The 20,299-nt window shown below is 43.7% G+C and overlaps 1 protein-coding gene across 1 annotated transcript in view; it reads left to right on the top strand.

The window, feature by feature from the left end:
- Positions 1–20,299, top strand: part of CFAP57 (cilia and flagella associated protein 57) — a gene marked incomplete at both ends in the record, with an annotated part of 76,980 nt that overhangs the window by 25,705 nt on the left and 30,976 nt on the right. Inside the window, 7 exons of the mRNA XM_082834377.1 lie at positions 651–816; positions 1,517–1,630; positions 10,508–10,720; positions 11,987–12,160; positions 14,878–15,039; positions 18,482–18,637; positions 20,123–20,216. Of these exons, the coding sequence (XP_082690503.1) occupies positions 651–816; positions 1,517–1,630; positions 10,508–10,720; positions 11,987–12,160; positions 14,878–15,039; positions 18,482–18,637; positions 20,123–20,216 (1,079 nt within the window). The remainder of the gene's footprint in view (positions 1–650; positions 817–1,516; positions 1,631–10,507; positions 10,721–11,986; positions 12,161–14,877; positions 15,040–18,481; positions 18,638–20,122; positions 20,217–20,299) is intronic.

Here is a 20,299-nt window from a genome sequence, read left to right as displayed (position 1 = left end):
TCAGTCATACTACCTTATTCTCTTTACTTTTCACTCTTGCATGAGCTAGAAAATCACTTTATACTTTATTCAGTGCTTGCTACGTGCCAGACACCATGCTTGGCACGTGGGACATAAAGAAACATCCCAGTATCTCCCGTCCTTACATACCCTCCTGTGTCCTTCTAGCTTTCCTATCCCCTCACCCCCACTAGACCTGCTTTTTGCCCCACGGAGCTCTCCAGACCATTGATTCGCCCTTTGAATCCAGATCACTGCCCCAACCACCTTCAGCTCCCAGTGATTTTATCCTCCTGGCACAGCTTCCTTGAGAATCTCCAGCCTAGACTGGCCCCATGACGTAACTTCTTTGCTCTTGTATATAGCTGCTGGGGCTGCTGGAAAAAAAATTGTGCAATACTTCTGATTTAGAAATCTAAATGGAGCTGTGCCTTCAACATGTCTAGACAATGCCATATTCAGTCCCTTTACTTGCCATACTCATTGCTGGACACTACCCTCAAGTAACCAAAATCTAGAAAAAGAGGCACCAATAATTGCAAGTAATAAAGTATCTCAAACGCTAGGATAAAAATATGTACCAGATACAATGGAGGACTTGAGGGACTCAGTGGGCTAGACTTATATTCAATAATTTATCTTTTTCACAGCACCCAGGAACTATTTAAGGAATACCAAGAAGAAGCTTATACAATCAGCCTTCACCCATCTGGACACTACATTGTAGTAGGGTTTGCTGACAAACTACGCCTTATGAATCTACTCATTGATGATATACGTTCTTTCAAAGAATACTCTGTCAGAGGGTGCAAAGAGGTAAGAACTGCTGGAGATAAAGGTCCAGTTTCTTAGAAAGCCAGAGTTGAAATATCAAGAACTAGCACAACTGGGGAGGTAGGACCAAAGACTGTCTTAGAGAATTCTGGTGGCTTAAAAAGAAATCCATTTCTCCCACCAAACTTATTGAGTATGTTGGTTCTATCCTCTTTCTTTTATGCCCACCAAAATATATCACTGAACCAAACCATGTGAGATCTCACCTGTGATCAGTCCACTCTGTGGCTGTGGAGTAATATATGTTTTAAAAGCATTAAAAAGAAAGTTATCACAGAATCGGAGTCACAGCTGGGAAGGCGAGTTTGGCGATTGGGAGGCGCCAGGGAAAATGAGCAACAGGGAGAGACAATAGCCCATCAGATTTCCCCCTGAGATGACTTGTGGAATCAAGACAGTGATTTGAGGAATTGCTCCCCTGTTCTGAAACTTCTTCTGCAGACAAAATGAGTGTTCTATTCTCTGACCCAAGCACCTTCATGATTCGTGCACATCGTAGGGTCAGCATCTTGGCCAATATGAGCTACAGGAATAGTGAAAGTGAAGATGTCAGCACTTCTCAGTCCTATTTGCACCTTCCCCTGATTCCCAATCCTACGTATGGTTTCACCCTGAACTCAACTGTAACCTTCAGATAGACTACTGTCTTTCATTCTTGCTCTCTTCCTGTATTTCCTGGTAGTGTTGCTTTAGCAATGGAGGTCACCTGTTTGCTGCAGTCAATGGGAATGTGATTCACATTTTTTCCGCCACCAGCCTGGAGAACATCTCAAATCTGAAAGGACACACAGGGAAGGTAAGTGAGTGGACAGTGTCCAAGGAAACAAGGACTCAGAGCCAAGCATCATGCTAGCCAATGGGGTATAAGTGAACAAAAGAGAAGTGATTCCTTTCCCTCGAAGGTCCCTGTCTAGTTGGGGGAAATGACAATAAAACAAATGCACAGACAGATTTAAGTACTAACTGTAGTAAACTCAGTGAAAGAAAAATATGGGTTGTTATGAGAGGAAGTGGTGAGGAGTGGGCATCATGAGGGAAATTGGGATGTTCACGAAGGCTTGGTCCTAAGGAGTGGCTCGGAATTAATCAGACAGAGCTGGTGGGGAAAATCATTGCAGATAGAGATCCAAAGACCCTGGGCTTCCCTGGTGGCACAGTGTTAAGAATCCGCCTGCCAATGCAGGGGGCACAGGTTCAAGCCCTGGTCCAGGAAGATCCCAAATGCCGCAGTGCAACTAAGCCCATGTGCCACAGCTACTGAGCCTGTGCTCTAGAGGCCGTGAGCCACAACTACTGAGCCCACGTGCCACAACTACTGAAGCCCGCACACCACAACTACTGAGCCTGTGTGCCTAGAGCCCATGCTCCGCAACAAGAGAAGCCACCACAATGAGAAGCCCACGCACCGCAACCAAGAGTAGCCTCCTCTCACTGCAGCCAGAGAAAAGCCAATGTTCAGCAACAAAGACTCAAAGCAGCCAAAAATAAATAAATAAACAAAGACCCTGAGATGGGAGATTTCTAAGGGTATAGGAGGAACCATCTGTGAGACTGAAGCATAGGTATCAGGAATGAAACTGAGATTGGTGAGGTTAGCAGCGACCCAAGTTCATGGAACCTTGTTCATGGAACCTTGTAGGCCTTTTAAGGATTTTATACTTTATCCTTCCTGTTCCATGAAATCATTGAAGAGTTTTAGGACAAGAAATGATATGACCATATTTGCATTTTAAAACATTACTTTGGCTGCAGAATGAAGATTGTATTGAAAAGGACGAGAGTGGAAATGGTAAGGAGATTGTTATCTACATGATAAATGATTAGTATTTTAGACCAGGATGGAGGTGGTACCAATAGGAAGAAGTGGATGGATTCAAAAGATATTTAGGAAGGAAAACCAGTAGTTCCTAAAGATAAAGTAGATATGGAGCATGCAGAAAAGGGAGAGACTAAAGATTGAAAGGGTAAGAAGTCAGCAGATGAATTTGGAGAGAACAAGCAATGGGAAAAGAAAAGCATTCTAAGCAGCAGGATGTGTTGCAGATGCAGGAATGGGAGTATGGAATAGGATGGTGGTTTGTGGTTTATAGGACACATTTAAGGAGCGATAGGAGGAGCTGGAGAAGTCTGCTGCACCATGGAGTGTGTATGCCATGCCAGGGAATTGAACATTAGTCTGTAGATGATGAGAAACAATTGGAAGGATTTAAGAAAGGAAGTAATGGTATCAGAAAGATAATTCTCCAAACAGTACTGAGGATGGATTAGAGGGGAGGGAAGTTGGAGTGAAGGAGATCAGCTAGGAAATGAGGGTGAAAAAGGAGCTAGGAACTAAACCATGGCTTTAGTAGTAGGGACAGAGAGAAAAAAGATATTAAGCTCCATTTTGGACACATTATGTTTGATGTGTCCAGGAGTGTGATATATGAGTGCAGAGGTCAGAAAGAAGTCAAGGCTAAAAATTCCAATTCAGGGGATTAGGTGGTAGTCAGTAGAAGTCAGAGGCATAGATTAGATCACCAAGGGCTCATGCGGAATCTGAGATCTTGGGCAGGAGATGAGTGACCAAGGGACTGGTAAAGAAGAGAGAGACTGCAAATGAAGTACAAAGAGAACCTGGAATCGAGGAATTGTATCAAAGAAGCCAGGGAACTGGTTTCCAAAAGGATAAAGTAGTCAGTGGTATTAAATGTCAGAGAGTGGGATGTGAATACTAAAAAGTGACCACTGAGTTTAGCAATTAACAGGTCACAAGCAAAAGTGCTGTTAAGCACAAGCAATATTGAGAGTTGTTGCGTTTCCTCAGCTCCAACAGTGTGACTGCGGAGATGCGGAGGAAAGCACACCAGGTGAATGTGATGCTCTTTCCAGGACCATGCACACCCCCATAGGAGGCCCTACCTCACCAACCCAGGAGAGCAGCTATGTTTCATCACTTTACAAGAATTTATAACACTTGTCTCCAGCCAGGGATATATGTTAGGCTTACATGTGTGATACTGCAAGAAAAAACAAAAGCAAAAGAAAATATAGATGGAGCATGCAGCTAAAGCCATGCATACAGGGAAATTTATGACATTAAATACATGTATGGGAAAAGTGAAAAAGATGAAAATCAGTGATATAACCATCCAGCTCAATAAATTAGAAATAGAACAGCAAATTAATTCAAAGAAAACAAAAGAAAGGACGTCATCAGGATAAGAGCAGGAGTTAATGAAACAGAGAACGTTCACACAATAGAAGATCATCAAAGCCAAAACTTGATTTTTTTAAAAATTTTTATCTTTTTAACATCTTTATTGGAGTATAATTGCTTTACAATGGTGTGTTAGTTTCTGCTGTATAACAAAGTGAATCACCTATACATATACATACATCCCCATATCCCCTCCCTTTTGCGTCTCCCCTCCCACCCTCCCTATTCCACCCCTCTAGGTGGTCAGAGAGCACTGAGCTGATCTCCCTGTGCTATACGGCTGCTTCCCACTAGCTATCTATTTTACATTTGGTAGTATATATATGTCCATGCCACTCTCACTTCTTCCCAGCTTACCCTTCCCCCTCCCCATGTCCTCAAGTCCATTCTCTATGTCTGAGTTTTTATGCCTGTCCTGCCCCTACGTTCTTCAGAACCTTTTTTTTTTTTTTTAGATTCCATATATATGTGTTAGCATACAGTATTTGTTTTTCTCTTTCTGACTTACTTCACTCTGTATGACAGACTCTAGGTCCATCTACCTCACTACAACTAACTCAATTTTGTTTCTTTTTATGGCTGAGTAATATTCCATTGTATATATGTGCCACATCTTCTTTATCCATTCATCTGTCATTGGACACTTAGGTTGCTTCCATGTCCTGACTATTGTAAATAGACCTGCAATGAACATTGTGGTACATGACAAAACTTGATTTTTTGAAAACTCAAAATGAACAAGCCTTTAGCATAGCTGATTAAGGGGAAAAGAAGATAGAGATAAGATATAAGTAACCAATGTGAGGAATGAAAAGGGGATATCAGTACAGGTCCTATAGACATTAAAAAAGATCATAAGAAGATATTATGAACAACTTTATGCAAGTGAATACATAGACGAACTGACAAATTCCTAGAAAAATTGAATCTGCAATTTAAATTTAAATTAAAAATTAAATCTGTAATTTCTTCTGACAAAGAAAACTATCACTGGAGAAGTATATCAAGTTTTAAGGAAAACATGACACTAATCTTGAAAAAACTCTTCTAGAGAATTAAAAAAAAAAAAAAGCAAATACTTCCAACATTGTTCTAGGAGGTCAGCATAATTGTGATACCTGTCAAAGACATCACAAGAAAGGAAAACGATAAGCCAGTCTTTTGTATGAACATGAAAAGTCCTACATAAATTATTATCAAACCAATCAAGCAATATATTAAAAGGATAATACAGCATGACCATGTTGATTTATTCCAGGAATGCAAAGTTATTTTAGATTTTGAAATCAATTAGTGAATACCACATTAACATAGTAAGGATAAAAAAGCATATGCTTATCTCTATAAATCCAGATATAATAAAAATCTATACCATTAACATACATTCAGGATTTTAAAAAAGAAACTAAAAATAATGGGGAACTTATTATATTATAAAAAAAATTTAGGTACTTTAAAAAAATATTTTATTTGGCTGCACCGGGTCTTTAGCTGTGGCACGCGGATCTTCGTTGCAGCATGCGGGCTCTTTGTTGTGGCGTGCAGGCTTCTCTCTAGTTGTGGCGTGTGGGCTCCAGAGTTCACGGGCTCAGTAGCAGTGCACGGGCTCACTAGTTGTGGCATGCGGGCTCTAGAGAGCGCAGGCTTTTTGCCCTGAGGCATGTGGGATATTAGTTCCCTGACCAGGGCTCGAGCCATGTCCCCTGCATTGAAAGGCAGATTCTCAACCACTGGACCACCAAGGAAGTCCCTAAAAATCTTATATAAGACATTTACAGGGACTTCCCTTGTGGCGCAGTGGATAATACTCTGCGCTCCCAATGCAGGGGGCCTGGGTTTGATCCCTGGTCAGGGAACTAGATCCCACATGCATGCCACAACAAAGAGTTCACATGCCACAACTAAGGAGGCTGCAGGCCACAACTAAGTAGCCGGCAAGCCACAACTAAGGAACCTGCCTGCTGCAACCAAAGAGCCCACGTGCTGCAACTAAGGAGCCCACCTGCCCCAACTAAGACCCAGTGCAACCAAATAAATAAATAAATAGTAAAAAAAAAAAAAGTGCAGCCTGGAGAAAAATAAAGACACAGAAAACCTACAGCAAACAGCACGCTTGATTATGAAATTATAAAAGCATTCCCTTTGAGATAGAGGACAAAACATGATGCCTTCTGTTAGCCTTGTACTGAGTCCTATCCAGTGCAATAAGGCAAGGAACTGAACTATGCATTAGTCCACGGGGCTGCCATAACAAAATAGCATAGACTGGATAGCTTATAAACAACAGAAAATTTTCCTTACAATTTGGAGTGTGGGAAGTCCAAGATCAAGGTGCCAGCATGGTCAGGAGAGGGCCCTCTTTCCTGGCTGCAGACTTCTTGTATCCTCACATGGTGGAAGGGGCGAGCTAGCTCTCTGGAGCCTCTTTTATAAGGGCTCATGAGGGAAGCACTGAGGACCTAATCACCCCCTCAAGGCCCCAGCTCCTAATACCATCATCTTTGAGGGTCAGGATTTCAAAATATGAATTTTGGGGTGAGGAGGTAGCGAGAGACACAGACATTCAGGCCATAGCAAAATAAAAGGCATGAAGGTTGGACAGGATGAAATAAAACTATCACCACAGACATAATCGGGTATGTTGAAAATTCAGAGAATTTGCAGATAAACTATTAAAATTAGTGAATCTAAGAATATTGTTAGAAATAACTATATTTAAGTGCATTTTTACATGATAGTAGAAAACAATTAGAAAATGCAATTTAAGAGGTAGAGCTAGGACTGAGACATAGTAGAGCTAGGACTGAGACATGGTAGAGCTAGGACTGAGATGTGGCTGACAGGACTGTAGTCATGGGAACACCCAAAGAGGTAACCAGTGGGTCAGCAGGTTTGTTACTTATAAGGAGATTGAGAAAATCCATTAACGCATTGGAGTTCATGGGAGCCAGTCTCTCTCTATTGGAGAACGGAGTTACAAATACGAAAAGGGGAAAAGGCTAGAAAGTTTTTATTTGGTTGTTTTGTTTAGCAACTTGGCTGAACTAATTCTGAGAAATCTTTTTTTTCTCCTACAGTGGGCAGCCTCGGATGTCTCTGCTCGGATGTTTTTCTACTTTGATCTTTTAGCCTGGCTACCTAGGGCTTGCCCCTGGGTTGACCTAAGATAGTGCTTAAGGCCCCTTAGCCAGTTAGATTTTCACCCTTTACTGTTGGATTTGTGTTTGGCTTAGAGGCTGCTGTCACAGTTCATTGAGTTTATGCTTTTGCTCCATGTTTAGCCAGAGACTAGCAGTTTGGAGATTCCCTCTCTGATTGTACCTGAGAGGGTGCAGCCTTAGCCATGCACACAGCCTTCCAGGCTGCCAGATATAAGCATGGTTTTATTTCTAAGCCTGACTTCCTGGGAAATGCCCCTGGGTCAGGAGCTTAGTATTCAGTTAGTGTTTGGTCAGATGTGTTTAAACCCCTTGTGCCTGTGATGCTTCCGCCCTGTGTTAATGAGTCATTGTGCAGCTTAGGAGATACTTTCAAGTGTTCCCCACATCCTGCTCTGATTGCTCTTGAGTGGGTGCAGCCTTGCACGTACATACAGCCTTCCCGATCCCCAGAGTTGTCTATGATCCCAGAAGGGCTCTCCTGACTGTCTCTTTCCCTTGTCCTCTCTATTACAATTCTGTTGTTCTGCCATCTTTCTTATATCAAGGAGTTACCAGCCTTCTCTTAATCGCCCTCCACCTAGATCTCCATTGATTTAGATGATGCCCGTGGATGGAATTCTCCATGCTCTGTTCCAAATAAGTCAGTCTCCTCAGGCAGAGCTGTAGGGCTCTTTGTCTTATGGCTGACTTCCCTCTGGGAAGAACCCCTGCTCCACTGCACCAGAGCCAGGGGTAGGGACCTTCTTTTCCAAGAGTGACATCCCTACTCCGTGAGTGGCACTTGCAGGTGGAAAGGGGGTGGAATCCCTCATCTTTTCAGCTCCCCCCTCATGGTGCGGAACCCTCACCCTATGAGTTAGCTGGGGCAGGGCAGTCGGGGCACCGGTACTCTCGTGCTTCTGCACTTGGAGTAGGGCTTCCACCAACAGGTGGGAATTGGCTGGGGGAAGGAAGATGAGGTCTTCTTGGCCACGCCTGCCTGGAATAGAGCTTCTAGGTGGGGATAAGAAACACCAGCAGGTTTCCCAGGGTGAAACCATAGCCAAAGACTGAGATCCAGGGGGAAAGGGAGCCACACCTGCCCAGAGTACACAGGAATAAAGTGTTTGAAGCTGAAGAGGGTAAAGGAGCCGATTATGGCTCATATGCCACAGTCTCTGTTCCTACTGAGATTGAGGAGATTTTCCTGAACGAATGTTTCTACATTTGCTGCATGCCCTTAGGACAATTTCCAAAGACTTTAAATAACTGTTTTTATCGTTTTTAACAGTTACCTTATTGTGTAGGGGGTAGGTCAGCTGAGGTACTTACTCTGCCATCTGGAAGAACCCTCTCTCTGTGCGATTTGTGCAACTCCCTGTGAATCGATAATTATTTCAAAATAAAAAGGTTTTGTAAGACATAGCAATGATTGATTGTAGCGTTAGAGGAGCTATTATGATTCCATCTTTACACTCATAAAGTGAAATGGAAATGGGAATGTTTCATCTTCAGTATTTTGCAAGCATATGAGAAAATAGAATGTTAACTTTCCCACAAAGCTATGATTAGTGTTTACTGAAGGGCATGTACCAGGAAAGGACATTCTGCCTCAGTCTAGTGGAACACGTAAGAAGTTATCCTCCTTCAGACATACTACAAAGCTATAGTAATCAAGACAGTACTGGTACTGGCAGAAAAACAGAAAGATAGATCAGTGGAACAGGATAGAAAGCCCAGAGATAAACCCACACACATATGGTCACCTTATCTTTGATAAAGGAGGCAGGAATATACAGTGGAGAAAGGACAGCCTCTTCAATAAGTGGTGCTGGGAAAACTGGACAGGTACATGTAAAAGAATGAGATTAGAACACTCCCTAACACCATACACAAAAATAAGCTCAAAATGGATTAAAGACCTAAATGTAAGGCCAGAAACTATCAAACTCTTAGAGGAAAACATAGGCAGAACACTCTATGACATAAATCACAGCAAGATCCTTTTTGACCCACCTCCTAGGGAAATGGAAATAAAAACAAAAATAAACAAATGGGACCTAATGAAACTTCAAAGCTTTTGCACAGCAAAGGAAACCATAAACAAGACCAAAAGACAACCCTCAGAATGGGAGAAAATATTTACAGATGAAGCAACTGACAAAGGATTAATCTCCAAAATTTATAAGCAGCTCATGCAGCTCAATAACAAAGCAAACAACCCAATCCAAAAATGGGCAGAAGACCTAAACAGACATTTCTCCAAAGAAGATATACAGATTGCCAACAAACACATGAAAGGATGCTCAACATCATTAATCATTAGAGAAATGCAAATCAAAACTACAATGAGATATTATCTCACACCAGTCAGAATGGCCATCATCAAAACATCTAGAAACAGTAAATGCTGGAGAGGGTATGGAGAAAAGGGAACACTCTTGCACTGCTGGTGGGAATGTAAATTGATACAGCCACTGTGGAGAACAGTATGGAGGTTCCTTAAAAAACTACAAATAGAACTACCATATGACCCAGCAATCCCACTACTGGGCATATACCCTGAGAAAACCATAATTCTAAAAGAGTCATGTACCAAAATGTTCATTGTAGCTCTATTTACAATAGCCCGGAGATGGAAACAACCTAAGTGTTCATCATCGGATGAATGGATAAAGAAGATGTGGCACATATATACAATGGAATATTACTCAGCCATAAAAAGAAATGAAATTGAGCTATTTGTAATGAGGTGGATAGACCTAGAGTCTGTCATACAGAGTGAAGTAAGTCAGAAAGAGAAAGATAAATACCGTATGCTAGCACATATATATGGAATTTAAGAAAAAAAAAAGTCATGAAGAACCTAGCGGTAAGACAGGAATAAAGACACAGACCTACTAGAGAATGGACTTGAGGATATGGGGAGGGGGAAGGGTAAGCTGTGACAAAGCGAGAGAGAGGCATGGACATATATACACTACCAAACGTAAGGTAGATAGCTAGTGGGAAGCAGCTGCATAGCACAGGGAGATCAGCTCGGTGCTTTGTGACCGCCTGGAGAGGTGGGATAGGGAGGGTGGGAGGGAGGGAGACGCAAGAGGGAAGAGATATGGGAACATATGTATATGTATAACTGATTCACTTTGTTATACAGCAGAAACTAACATACCATTGTAAAGCAATTATACTCCAATAAAGATGTTAAAAATAATAATTAAAAAACTTTTTTAAAAAGTTATCCTCCTTTCCGTGAAAGGCGTGTGTGTGTGTGTGTGTGTGTGTGTGTGTGTGTGTGTACACTCCTAATTGGGTATGTCTTCATCCCCCATAGATTCGTTCAGTTGCATGGAATACAGATGATAGCAAACTGATTTCTTGTGGCACAGATGGTGCTGTATATGAATGGAATCTGTCCACAGGAAAGAGAGAGACAGAATGTGTGCTCAAGTCCTGCAGTTACAACTGTGTTGCCATCTCCCCTGATGGCAAAATCATCTTTGCTGTTGGATCAGACCAGACTCTCAAGGAGATAGCAGATTCTTCAGTAAGTCTGCCCCTGTCCCTCCTCTGGGCTGCTGCCCTGATTTGCAGAAGATAGCCTCCTGTGTTTACAGCAGAAAGGGATGGAAAGGGGGCCTGTGAGAACAGCGTCCCTTCTTCATGGGATAACACCTGGCTCCTCATTCCTATAGGGTTAGCTCAGTAATTGTTACTCCTGGAATTTCCTGCCCAGCGTCCAACTGACTGGGTTAAATTGTGAGGCCCTTTTCCATTTCTACTTTGCTTGCTGTCTGTAACTTCTCTCCTACCCTCCAGGGCTGGAAGTCAGCAGCATCTCTAAACTGTGCTCTAACCCTTGATCTGCACATGCTTTCGTGGGGTAAAAACAGAACTCTAGTTATTGCTATCACCTAAGCTTGCTACCATATTTGTTTGGAAATCCCCAAACTACTCTGAAATTTTAGAATTAGCACGTTGGCTCCAAATAGTTGAGGGAGGAGAGAAGAGCTCAGCAAAGACACTTCCTGCAACTGTGGCTGTGTCCTTCTCCACAAGCCCAGCTGAGAGTAGGGTGTCTCTCCAGTGTGCCCCCAAGTAGCTTGGTCCTGACTCTGTGGTGGCTTCCACAGTGCTGCACCAGGACAAAGCTCCTTTAGGGCAGGGCCATGGTTCACACCTCTTGGTATCCCTACTAGCTAGCACAGTGCATGGCCCACAGCACACATTCAGTAAACATTTGGTGGCTAGATGGGTGGGTGGGTTGATGAGTGAATTAAAGAGCAAAGTAATGAATGAATTCCCTGATAGAATAGTTTTTTGTGTATATAATGGACATTAATAAATGTTTGCTAAATAAATTGATGATCCACATCCCATTCTTAGTTTGAGATACATGGTTAGAATAGCAGTCAAGAGCATAGTCCTGGGAGCCTGACTGCTACCTAAGAGGTGGTTGAGTTGAGGCAACTTCCCTAGTATCTCTGTGACTGTTTTTGTGAGGATTGGATGAGTTACAACCTGTAAAGGCCATAGAACACTGCTTGGCACATGCTTTATGAAGGTTTCCCTTTTTTAGTATGATTCCTAACTCCGTGAGCTGCTTACTCATCGGTCACGCAGCCAAGAAGTATTTAGTTTGTGCCCCTTATGTGCTGGACGGTATGCCAGATGCTAAAACAAATGGAAAAAACACATTTTAAAATCCAGAACTTGCCCTAATGTTGCTATTAGAAACAAGGGGGAGAATGACGTGGGGACAGTGGGTACACGGCTCAGCCCCTCACCCTGAACAGAGCTGGCTGTGTTCCAGGTCCTTCGAGAGATGTCAGCGTTTGGCGTAACCTACACAGCCGTCGTCACCTCCCATTCCGGGCACATGTTGTTTGTGGGCACCTCGGTGGGAACCATTCGTGCAATGAAGTACCCGCTGCCTCTGCAGAAACAATTCAACGAGTACCAGGCCCATTGCGGTCCTATCACCAAGGTGAGGGCAACCGTCTCCCCTAGGGCCCAGTCCCAGATCCAGCTCTCAATAGATCCACCTGGTCCTGCCCTCCACATACCACCTTTATCCCTTCAATCTCCCAGCATCTTTTCTCTCCCTTTATTTATTCCTCCAGCCAAATGTTCAATAAACATTTATTGGCTCTTAATACTCTTTGTTTAAACTACTCCCAGGAATTTGTTCTAGGAGGTAATCAGAGATGCACCTAAAGATTGAGGTACAAGATTGTTCATCATAATATTTCGCATAATTATGGGCCATTCGAGAGATGTTATAGGCGCCCTGACCACAGCCAGTGCCCTCATGTCCCAGCTGCCGAGTGTTGGCTACTAAAGGCTCACAGGTCTCCTCGCCCTCCACAGAGTCACTCTGGACTAAAAGGAGTCATGGCCCAGGAGATGAGCCCCCACCGGTCCCTGGGGGTCATAGCATGAGCACACATTTGTAAATTGTCCTTCCATTCCCCCTTGTAAAAAAGCAGTGTCTATGTACACATGGGCTCCTGAAGAACAGGCACTGGGAAAATATGTTTTCTCTCCCTCCTCGCCTCTCTTATCCCCAACTGAACAGTACCAACACCTGAGGTTTTGAATTATGTCCCAAACTCTATACCAGCTTGCCTGCAGACACCATCTTTACTAGGAAAGGCTTTTTCATTATAAACTGGAACATTCCTATACTGAGCATGAATCTTGGGTCCAAAGTAAATTACTATCACATATTCCCCCCTTTTGCTTCAGAGCTACTAAGTTTTGTGGATAAGATGTTTACTTTTCTGATTATAAAAGCAATACATGTTTATTTTAGGAATAAAAATCCTCATAATAGCATTATCATTAATATAGTGATGCATTTTCTTCTACTATTTTGTGCATATGCTTTAAATAAATTAAGACCATACTGTACGTATGCTCTTGTAGGCTGCTTTTTTTAAATTTATGCTCTTGTGAGCGTTTTTTGTATGATTAAATATTCCTCAAAAGCATGATTTTAGTAGCTATTCAAATATCCTGTCACAATGATGGAACGTAACTTATTTAACTCTTCTCTTACAACTGGGCATTTAAATTATCATGAACTTATGAATATCCTAGCCTATAGATTTCTCTGAGCATCTCTGATTATTTTCTAAGGCTAAATGCCTAGGCAGAGAGCGAATCCTGAGGGAAAGAGCATTGCCATTTTTAAGGTTCTTGACACGTATTAGTGATTGTGAGAGGACAGTTTCCATAGTTGATTCTTTACTTTTCACTTTTTATTTTGAAGTAATTATAGATTCGTAGGAAATCTGTAAGACAGCATCAAGGTCCTGTGTGCCCTTCACCCAATTTCCCCCAATAGTTACATCTAATGTAACTACTGTACAGTGTCAGACCAGAAAACTGACACTGGTACATTATATGTGGGGTTCTGTATCATTTTTTCACATAGATGCATAAATGTGTGTAACCACCACTGCACGCAAGACACAGAACTATTCCTGCGCCACAGCAGCTTCCTCGTGCTACCCTTCATAGTCACCCAACACCATACCTAGTCCTCAGCAACCACTAATTTGCTTTCCATTTCTATAATTTTGACATCTTGAGAATTTTATATAAATAATCATACAGTATGTGACCATTTGAGAGGAGCTTTTTTTTTTTTTTTTTTTTAGCGGTACGCGGGCCTCTCACTGTTGTGGCCTCTCCCGTTGCGGAGCACAGGCACCGGACGCACAGGCCCAGCGGCCATGGCTCACAGGCCCAGCCGCTCCACAGCATGTGGGATCTTCCCGGACTGGGGCACGAACCCGTGTCCCCTGCATCGGCAGGTGGACTCTCAACCACTGCGCCACCAGGGAAGCCCCGAGAGGAGCTTTTTTCACTCAGCATAATACCCTGAGCTCCATGCAAGTTATTTCATGTATCAATACTTTATTCCATTTTTGCTGAGTAGAATTCCATGGTAAGGATGTACCGTGATTTGTTTAACCATCTACCTCTTGTGGGATATTTGATTTTTTTTTCCCCAGTTTTGGACTATTACAAATAAAACTGCTATGAACAATTATGTACTGGCTTTTATGTTGACACGTTTTCATTTCTCTGGGGTAAATGCCCAGGAATACTGTTGCTGGATCATATATTACAAGTGTGTTTATTTAGTTTTTTAAGAAACTACCAAGCTGTTTTCCATTCCTACCAGCAATGCATGAGAGATCCAGTTTCTCTGCATCATTGCCAGCATTTGGTATTATCACTATTTTTTATTTTAGCTGTTCTAATAGGTGTATAGTGACATCTCATCATAGTCTTAATTCACATTTCCCTAATGGCTAGTAATGTTGAACATCTTTTCATGTGCTTATTTGCCATTTGTATAACTTCTCCAGTGAAATGTCTCTGTGTCTTCTGCCCACTTTCTAGTTGGATTATCGGGGTTTTTTACTGCTAAGTTTTGAGAGTTCTTATATAGTGTACATAATAATTGACTCTAAAGATTCCAAATCCACAGAGAACATACACATAGTCTTATTCTTTTATTCATTCCCAGAAGCCCGTGAGGATTCTTGTCTCATGTCTTTTCTAAGATAGAGTCTTCCTCCCCAGGAGGCTGTACCCAGGCTGGCATGGAGGGAGGGCTTGCACAACAGCTGGCTCAGTCCTGCTCTCCACGGCCTGTGAAAGCCTCCTGTCCATGCTCTGTCTCCTCAGATGTCGCTCACCTTTGATGACCAGTTCCTGCTGAGCGTCGCCGAGGATGGCTGCCTGTTCACCTGGAAGGTCTTTGATAAGGATGGTCCGGGAATCAGGCGACAGAGGGAGGTGGGCTTTGCTGAAGAGGTACTGGTTACCAAGACGGACATGGAAGAGAAGGTAAGAATTGGATCTAGTGAAGAGGGACATGGAAATTCCGTACCAGGCTGCATCCAAAGTCCTGGGACCGGCATAGAGCCCTTCTCTAGCCCAGCTTCCCCTCTGCCCAGCACAGACCCCCACAGCTCCCTGTACATGCTCGCCCACACCACCACCGCTGCATTCTGTGTCCTCCCCACCCCACCTGTCCTTCTGCCACGTGATCGTCTTGACTTACGCTGAGCTCTACTTCTAGCCTGTGACCTATCTTTCCTCTCCTACTCTTTGAGGGCAGGAACCACGACATATAATTTGCTTGTATGACCAGCAGTTTCCAGCTCGCGCAAGGCGTAAATAAATATTTACATAAATATTTCCGATAAATATTTACAAAATTAAAGTGACAAACTTGTATATTCCAGTTGTATCTGTGAAACTTAATAACTGCTGGTATCTGGAAACTTCTTTAAAAAGAAAACAAAGATATTTATAAAACAGTCCTGAAACCCACTCCTCTCAATAATAAAACAATAACAGTAATAATAACCAATCACCAGCTTTTTTTAGGTTAGCCGTGAAGCAGACACTGTGATAATTACTCTATAAGTATTTTCTCATTTAAATCTCCCAATATCTCTATGGAGAAGATACTGTTGTTTTCCCCACGTTTCAAAAAATGGTTTTGGAGAGGTTGGGTGATGTGTCCAAAGTCACTGAGCTAATTAGGAGTAGGCCCAGAGTTCCAATCCAGACTTCATCTGGAGCGCGCTCTCCTAATCGTGACCTCAGAGCACCTTCCCTCCTGTTGATGCAGCTAACAGTCCGTTAAGATGTGTCTTGAGCGCTCTGAGTGCTGCGCTCCCCGAGGGAGAAACCGACTGGGTGGTAACCTCACGGGGCTCACAGAGGGTGCACAGCTGCGAGCTCACTGCTGTTCATCCAGAGTTTAAAGTGCATTCATTGAGTACCTACTGTTTGCTGGTCACTGTGGATGCATGTGGGAGAAGACAGGATGGGCCCTGTGATCAGGAAACTCACAGTCAAGTGAGGGACAGAGGGGTTTCCCTGGTGGCGCAGTGGTTGAGGGTCCGCCTGCCGATGCAGGGGACACGGGTTTGTGCCCCAGTCCGGGAAGATCCCACATGCCGCGTAGCGGCTGGGCCCGTGAGCCATGGCTGCTGAGCCTGTGCGTCTGGAGCCTGTGCTCCGCAACGGGAGAGGCCACAACAGTGAGAGGCCCGCGTACCACAAAAAAAAAAAACTCCAAGTGAGGGACAGAGACAAGCGAAACCAACAGGACCACAATGGCCCCAGAACAGGATGTTAGGCCCCTGGCGATGGCTGGAGAGCCCTCCTAGAGCTCCCTGGAACTTTCTGCAGGAAAGGGAAGTGGGAGGAAAGGCTGAGGAAGAGGCTGTGAGAGTTAAGAGTCTGACCTCCTGCAGGCAAATGTGTCTCCTCCTCTTCCTTCTTCTCTATTTTCTCTCTTCTTCTCAGAGGGGAGGGGAAGACACCAAGTAGGAGATACCAGGCTGCACCAAAAGCCTGAGGTGTCTGGGCTGACTCCTGACCTCAGCCCCCAGCCTCCAGCTAGGCCTGACAGCACGACTGCCAAGCTGGAAGTGACTAGTGTATGTTCTGCTCACTTCTTGAAATTCCCTTCTCTCTCGGGCTCCAGGAGACCACACCGCATCATTGCCTGTGTGCCTCTCGGACTGTTCCTCCCCAGCTCCCTTCCTGGCTCTTCCTTCAACTGGCCTTAAAAGCCACATTGCCCAGAATTCCCAGCTCTCTCTTTTTCTTTACATTCTATGACATTCTATGTAACTATCGTGATTTACCCACTCATTCAGTCATTCATTTATTCATGCACCTAACTAGTATTTGCAGAAAGATGTGCTATGTACCAGACACTGTACTAGGTCTGGGATTACAGAAATGAAAGACATAGATGGTCCTGGAGCTTATATCATGGGAAGAAGTATAGGTAAAATTTTAAAAGGGAACCAAGTGTGTAATGAGTGTTATGAAGGAACTGTGCTGTGGGAACACAGGGAAGGGACCCTGACCCAGGCCAGCTTGTGCCAGGGGAAGTGAGCCTTGAATGGAGCCTCCAGAACAAGTTGCAAAGGACCTTCCACCCCGAGGAATGAGTGCGTGCAAACGGACGAGGGGGGATGCTCTGGGGAGGATGCTCCTAGCTGGTGGGGCTGGAGAGTAGAGGGGGTGCCGGAGAGAAGCGTTGGAGGTGAAACAGAGAGATAGTGAGGGGCCTTTTACACCATGTTTTAGACTTTGGAAATGCTTCCTAAGGCCCCACTGATGATCTAAGTTAGGGGATGACTCAGTAGATTTTTGTCTGAAGAGACTGCTCTGTAGCAGCAATGTGGAGAAGGATGGAGAAGGGCAATGAGCAGGTGCCTCCAATGCAACCTGTCAGAACCAGGTCATTCCCACCAAAATGTGTCCCACTCGTCCGCGGCGGGCTCCCAGGGCCATGTATTCATCTGATACATATTTGTTTAGTGCCGGTCCTGTACTCGGCTCCCAGGATAAAGCAGTGAAGCAAGACAGGCCAATGCAACCCTCAGGGAATGGTCTGGGCCGGGGAGACGGTCTCCATCCACAGTCCTCTCACTTCACCCCACAACCCATCAGGCACCACGTTCCCTAAAATCTCTCTCTCTGGAATCTTTCCCTTCTGCTCTGCTCCCCATCTCTGGTCAGGCCCTTACCGTCCCCCACCTGAGCTATGCAGACCCCCCAACCAATGCATCCGCCTTCAGTCCTTCTCTACCCTAGCCTGCGTGCACACTCCCTGGCTTTGGGCACTTATCACAATTGGTAATGTTATGTCTCCTTGGCTGTCTCAGTAGACTGTAAGTTCCATGGGATCGGGAATCATGATTCAACAAATATTTTTCGAGTGCCTACTCTGTGTCCGGCACCGTTCTAGGTACTTGGGGTACATCAGCATACAAAACCAACAAAGATCTCAGCCTTCTTGGAGATTAAATTCTAGTGGGGGATGAAAACAAAAGACCCTAAAATAATAAGTAACATTTAAAAGTGCCAAGATTTAAGGGAATAATAAAAAAGTAGAGCAGAGTAAGGGAGTGGGGGGAGTCAGAGGTGCCGGGAATGGGAAGGGGAAGGAAGCAGGATTAAGTCACGTGGTCTGTGTAGACCTCACTGAGGTGACATCTAAGCATAGCCGAAGGAGATGTGAGTTATTAGCATGCTGCCTGTTGCACAGTGGAGCTCACTGATGACACGTTTTGAGGGTAGAGGAAGAAGCTCGTATTTCTCCTAGTGTCTGGTCTGTGTGCCTTGTGCAGAAAGATGACACATGCGTTGGAGCCCGAGCAGAGCTGTAGGTCTCAGAGAGCTCAAGGCCACGGGTTTAAATAGTCTGATTCACCCGCACTGTGATTGTTGTTGATTCTGTGTCCTTCTCCCAAAGGTTCAGGTTATGTTGGAGCTGAAGACTCGTGTGGAAGAGTTAAGAATGGAGAATGAGTATCAACTTCGACTAAAGGATATGAACTATTCTGAGAAGGTTAAGGAACTAACAGACAAGTTCCTCCAGGAAATGGAGTCCTTGGAAATGAAAAACCAGGTCTGTTGAACCAACAACGGCGAATAACAAGAAATTTCCTGCTCACTCAAGACAACTGGCACACACTCAAACAATAAGACATATGATAATGTGCGATTTTAAAGCATAGTTGATAACATCAGAAATGCTTACAACAAAGTGCTAAGTGGGAAAAAAAGCAGAATATAGAACTCTCTATAGTGAATGCTATTAATGATGTAAAATAAATACACATAGAACGATTTTTAAGAGAATAGCTAGCAGTGTGATTATCTCTGGAAGCTGGAATTGTGGCTAGTTTAAATTTTGTTCTTTATGCTGTTCTATAATTTCCAAATTCTCCACCATGAGAATATATTACCTTTGTGGTCAAGAGAAACTTATTTAAAAGCAAAATGAAAAGTAACAAGAAAAATAAAGTATGGAAAGAGAAGAGCTAGCAGGATATTGACCTCAGAATTGTCAGTAGGTTAAATAAAATTAGTCTAAATTGGCTTCCCTGGTGGCGCAGTGGTTGAGAATCCGCCTGCCAATGCAGGGGACACGGGTTTGAGCCCTGGTCCGGGAAGATCCCACATGCCTCGGAGCAACTAAGCCTGTGCACCACAACTGCTGAGCCTGCGCTCTAGAGCCCGCAGGCCACAGCTACGGAGCCCGCATGCCACAACTACTGAAGCCTGTGTGCCTAAAGCCTGTGCTCTGCAACAAAGAGAAGCCACCACAATGAGAAGCCCGCGCACCACAAAGAGTAACCCCCGCTCGTTGCAACTAGAGAAAGCCCATGCGCAGCAACGAAGACCCAACGCAGACAAAAAATAAAATAATTAATTATTAATTTAAAAAATATATAGTCTAAATGGCCTTCCTGTAGTTAAAGATGGTCCAGGACTCTCCCAGAATGATTTCTCTGTTCTGTACAAATCTGCCTGGCCCTTCACCAGAACAGCCAGTTTTTTGCTCAGGTGATATTTGTTCTTTTATGTTATCTCCATGGGTCTAAAAACACCCTGGCAGTTAATTTTATTATTTCATTCATTTAATCGACAAACATTGGTGCCTTCTGTAATCTGAGCACAAAGTTAGATACCTCCCCTTCCTGCAAAGAGCTTTCCTGCTCCATTAAAGAAAACACTTTCTTAGAAGCTGATACATTAACATAGCCAAGGATTTCCTTGAGAGCAATGTGCTGACAGCAGAGAATTCAAATCAGTCCTTACCTTTTCCACCCAGAAATCCATTTGGTGCATGTCCAAAACTGAACTCATCATTGACAAGATTCATTTCGTAGAAGGATCTAAATAGAGATAGTATAGAGTTTTCACAGCAGAATATAATGCAAATAAAAGTGATAGCTTGCATGTTGCTTGTAGAACAGTGCTTGGTGCAAAGTAAGGGTTTGGGAAATGTGTGTGAGTGAAGGAGGCTCTCACTTGTACAATTGGTGCTTCTCATGGTGGTACTTTCAGCAGATGTGTAGAAATGAGAGCATTTTACTCTGTGTCTTAGGTTTTAAGAGCAGAAAAAGAAAAGCAGGATGCACTCCATCGTGAACGCATGGAAGACCTCCTGGAAAAACAGAGCCGGGAACTGCAGGACTTGGGTGAGGCCATCAGTGGAGGCCACTGGGCAGAGGGCAGTTGACTGGGAGCAAAGTCTGAGAGTCCTCCAGATTCAGCAGAAGCC

Source organism: Leucopleurus acutus (assembly GCF_964270905.1).
Source record: "Leucopleurus acutus genome assembly, chromosome: 2".
Taxonomy (NCBI): Eukaryota; Metazoa; Chordata; class Mammalia; order Artiodactyla; family Delphinidae; genus Leucopleurus; species Leucopleurus acutus.
This window is presented reverse-complemented; position numbering and strand designations above follow the sequence as displayed.